At 42.2% G+C, this 4,333-nt stretch overlaps 1 protein-coding gene across 1 annotated transcript; it reads right to left on the reverse strand.

The window, feature by feature from the left end:
- Positions 1-1,510: 1,510 nt before the first annotated feature.
- On the reverse strand, positions 1,511-3,160 carry LOC111604035. The gene has a single exon (XM_023321892.2). It carries the CDS (start codon positions 2,817-2,819, stop codon positions 2,256-2,258), a length of 564 nt encoding a protein of 187 aa, XP_023177660.1. The 5' UTR covers positions 2,820-3,160; the 3' UTR covers positions 1,511-2,255.
- Between the last annotated feature and the right edge of the window lie 1,173 nt (positions 3,161-4,333).

Genomic DNA, 4,333 nt, shown 5'->3' on the forward strand with positions numbered 1-4,333 from the left:
CACCGAAGTAGATGACGGAGTAATAATCATCAATGACAGTTCGGCGAAAGTAAGCGCAGATGACGGGCCAGAAATCAGCATCCATGGCACCTACCTCATCACCTTTGAACGCTCCAGCATGATCAACGGGACTCACTTCATCAACCAACGAGAAATGGTAAAAAAGAGTCCAGCCGTTGCAGGGTCTCCACTTCTCAACATCATAAGTCATGACCCTGTGCTGAGCTTACCGGAACTTCATTTGATGAATACCCACAACTTACGAGTCATCAGCGAGTTTAAAGAAGATCTGGAATCATCTGACTCCCAAGCAAACTGGCTCATCAGCGGTATAATTTTAAGCGCCGCCTTCAGCTGTTTTATTGTCATCTACCACTTTTACAAACGAAAAATGGAATCGAAGAAGGTGCAAGAAGTCATCAACAAGTACAGTGTGTCCGAGGCCGGTCACGAACTTAGTGGGGGGATAGTTAACAAGTAACCCTCGCTTGTTAGAGACTTAGTATTTAAGCTACCCTCGCATGCGCATTCCGCTGACACATCAGAGTCAGCGCAATGCCCCGACACAAAGTCAGTTCTGGAAACATGATACTTGACATTGCGCAAGTAGATTTGTTTATCAGTTATGCTGAGCCGGCATTGCCGGCTATGGGCTTTGTGTGGCTTTTGCTCTAGCTTAGCTTTGACTTCAGTTTCAGGTCAATTTTGTGTTCAGTTTAATTTGGAATAAAGAAGACACAACTTGTCTATGAATTATACTCCGGCACCAAGCCGTATTTTTGTTATTTAATTGATACATTGCTGAGCCACAAGGCCAGTAATTAATAAAGGAAACAAAGTAAAGTTTCCCACCGTAATCTTCCTAATTTGGGATTACTAGTGAGTCATCGCTGGAACGTCGCCGGAGCAATCGGAGGACGACGTTGGACATCGCGGGATCACAACTTAATAATTTATATCTAGATATATGCATGTATTTATACATATTGTCATTAAATTGCGCTTAAATTTAATTTGAAAATTTCGTTTCTGTTTTTGTTTTTCTCATTTGATTTACACCAAATTCTTGTGTTTATTTTTAGTGTCTTTTCGTTTTGTTTTTTTTTTCATCTGTTTATATTTTTCATGTGGTTCTTGTTGTTGCGGTTGTTGTACAATGCAATTGGCAGTTGCAATTTTGTGTCTCTCTTTCTCTTTCTTCTCCGTTTTTAGCGAAACCGTAATGCTAACGTTTTTCCTCTATGGTTTCTCTTGTGTTTGACTGCATATGTGTGTGTGTGTGTGTGTGTGTGTTTGTGTGTGTGCTTGTGTGTGTTTGTGTGGAAGCCTTTTTCACTGTTTCACGAACTTCAAGTACATGTAAATACATATAAATATATATGTATGTGTATATATGTATATATAAATATATAATTCGTTTAGTAACACATTAATTTATACATAAATTAGTTTTGTGTATTTTAAAGGAAAACTTGTCTAAAATCAAAATATATTAAATAAAATGTTTAAGAATTTAAGCGAAAAAAAGTAGTTTTAAAAAACAATTTGCAAACAGCTGGCAACTTATTCAACATGCCACCGCGTCCTCGCTACCTGTTTCTGTATGTTCGCTACTGCCGCTATTTGACGCTCTGCCCACGATCGCGCTCGCGCTTGCCGTTGTCTGCTGCGACCCTATTCCACATTTTCGGCACACGCAGTTAACGCTGCGTGCTCAGTCGCCGCCGTCATGCTGCATTCCTAGCACTTCCAGTATTCGAATAACCGAATTTCGATTTCGAATTTCTTTTGTATCCATATCCCAAATGCAAGCGCAATTCTCTGCCGCTGTGATGAGCTTAGCCCGGCGACGAGGTCGATCGGCGCAGTCGCAGCTTCAGGCGATTAATGCTGCTGCCGCTGCTACAGCGACGTCGACAGCGACGTATGGCGTACGGACTGCCAGCGGTTAGATGCTCAGCGCTGCCGCCGCCATCGCTGCCGTCATTAAAGTCCAGCTCAGGCGCAGCTGCGCCGCCGGCAATGACAGCGGCTGCGCCGAACGCTTGGCAACAGCGTTTAAAGCGTCGGCCCAAACGGCTGACAACACTAGAACTCTGCGTTGGCAGCGACGGCGGCGGCTGTTGTATGCTGCCAGCGTCACTGTCGTACTGCCAGCCATTAATGTTGTTATTGTTGCCGCCGCCGACGCTGCTATTGTGGTTGTTGTTGTTGTGGTTGCTGCTGCTGTTGCTGTTTGTGTGTGTGACGTGTTCTCATGAGCGCTTGCTGCTGTCCTTGCGAAAGGACTTGCGGAGCTTGTCAACCAAACGCATATGGAATTTCGTATAATCGTTGCTCTGCTCAGCTGCCCGCTCCTCCCGCTGCGCCGTCGCTGCCGCTGCTGCTGACTGCGCAGCGGCCTGCGCTGCCGCCTGTCGTTCTAGCGCCGAGGCTGTCTGCGTTCGGCTGGGTGGACTCGAGCGCGTAGGCGACATCATTGCTGCCTGCGACATTTGCATCATGGAGCCGCCGTGGGAGCTCCGTGAAGTGTTGCGGGTGAAGCCGCGCGAGCTGTGACAGCGCTGCATCTGCATGCGATGTGTGCCTAGTTGCCCGTGCGACGGTGACGTTGCAAAACTTTCTGACTTACATTCGGACACCTTGCGCCGACGTTGTTGCTGCTGCGACGGCTGACCCGGCGTAGCGAGGGCGCTGGCCAAGGCTGAGGTGCCGTTGCCACTGCTCACGTTCGAGCATTCGGATGTTTTGCGGGAGCGGGCACGCGTATCCTTATAGATATCATAGTTGTTTTTCATAACCGGCATCATAAAAGCCATTTCGTTGTTGTTGTTCTTTACTCAGCACGCACGAAACAAAAATCAACACAGCTCAAATACCAAAAAAAAAAAAACAGACAAAACTATGCAGGTTTTCAATCAAAAACTTCGACTTCTGTTCTAGACGTTTCGATTTCCACTTTAATTTTAGTGCGCGTTCGTTCTTTGACGTTTGCTTTTCCGTTCTTGAACTCGCGATTCAAAAATGCACTTCATATGCAACTCAACACGACTTTCTGTCTCTCTTCCTTTATTTTGCTTTTTGTTGCTTAATGGAAAACTTTTGTGGCGTGCGCTATACGTCTACTCGAGGCGACTGCTGAATTGTATTTGAATCGTATTTAAAATGAACGTTGCAGATTTGCCGCGGACCGTTGCCAGAGAGCGTGACCAATATAAAGAGAGCACTCTCTCGCCACGTCTTCAAATAACATTGTGTGTGTGTGGGGTGTAGAGAGTGCGAGCTCTGCTTGGTTGGAGTGAGTGAGTTCGTGTGTATGTGTGTGACTGCGTGTGCTGTGGCATGCAATTGGGGTTGTTTATATCTTGAAGCTGACGATATTGATTATCAATATCGTTTTACATACGCTTATGGCAATATAACAACATACTATATTATTTACTGATTTTAATATGTATATTTACTCCAATTTAATAGAAAAAACACGTGATCAAAAATCTAAAAATTTGTATGATGTTAAAATTTTATGTCTTAATACATTTATATGTGTCAGAAAAATGTTTACTTGTATTTATATGGTCTAAAATAAGCCGAATTAAATTTTGCTAATGTCGTTATATAATAATTTCTAGAAACAATAGAAAGCAGTTACTTACGATATTAGCTGCACTTACGATATTGCACATATTTGACTCAGTGCGATCATTTGTTCCGTTTCTACGTTAAGAAAAGGCTCACACACGACACACATATTCACATTTGCTCTCAATTTTTCAATTTTACGCATACATTGAAGATTGAGCGGCATTTCTCTCGGGGAAAAGCCATGACTGAACACACACACACAAATTTATTATATATATATATATATATATATTATATATATATATATATATATATATATTATATATATATATATATATATATATATTATATATATATATATATATATATGTTATATTTAAACTGAACATAAAGAGCTTCGATTTTTTTTCAAGTTTTTTGAATGCATTACTATGAATAGTGCAACGCCCCATTTAACAATGCACAGCTAAGGCGCTTCTAAATATATGAGCGCTGTTGTTCGTCGAGTGTGTCAGCACGTGAGAGAGGATGTGAGAGAGCGCGCTTGCGCTGTTGTGCGGGTCAGTTGTACCAGCTGAATGTTTACACAGTGCGCTGTTGGTGATAAGCGTGCATTTACGTGATTAGTAAACATTAAAGCAAATAGCTTAAGTATTTTACGTTTTTTAACTGAAAACAAAAAAAGCAATTTAAGTTAAGTTTCAAATAAATATTGAGACTTGAACTGATTGCATAATTGCAGATGAAT

This window comes from Drosophila hydei, unplaced genomic scaffold (assembly GCF_003285905.1).
Source record: "Drosophila hydei strain 15085-1641.00,03,60 unplaced genomic scaffold, DhydRS2 tig00000250-arrow-arrow-pilon, whole genome shotgun sequence".
NCBI classification, from domain to species: domain Eukaryota; kingdom Metazoa; phylum Arthropoda; class Insecta; order Diptera; family Drosophilidae; genus Drosophila; species Drosophila hydei.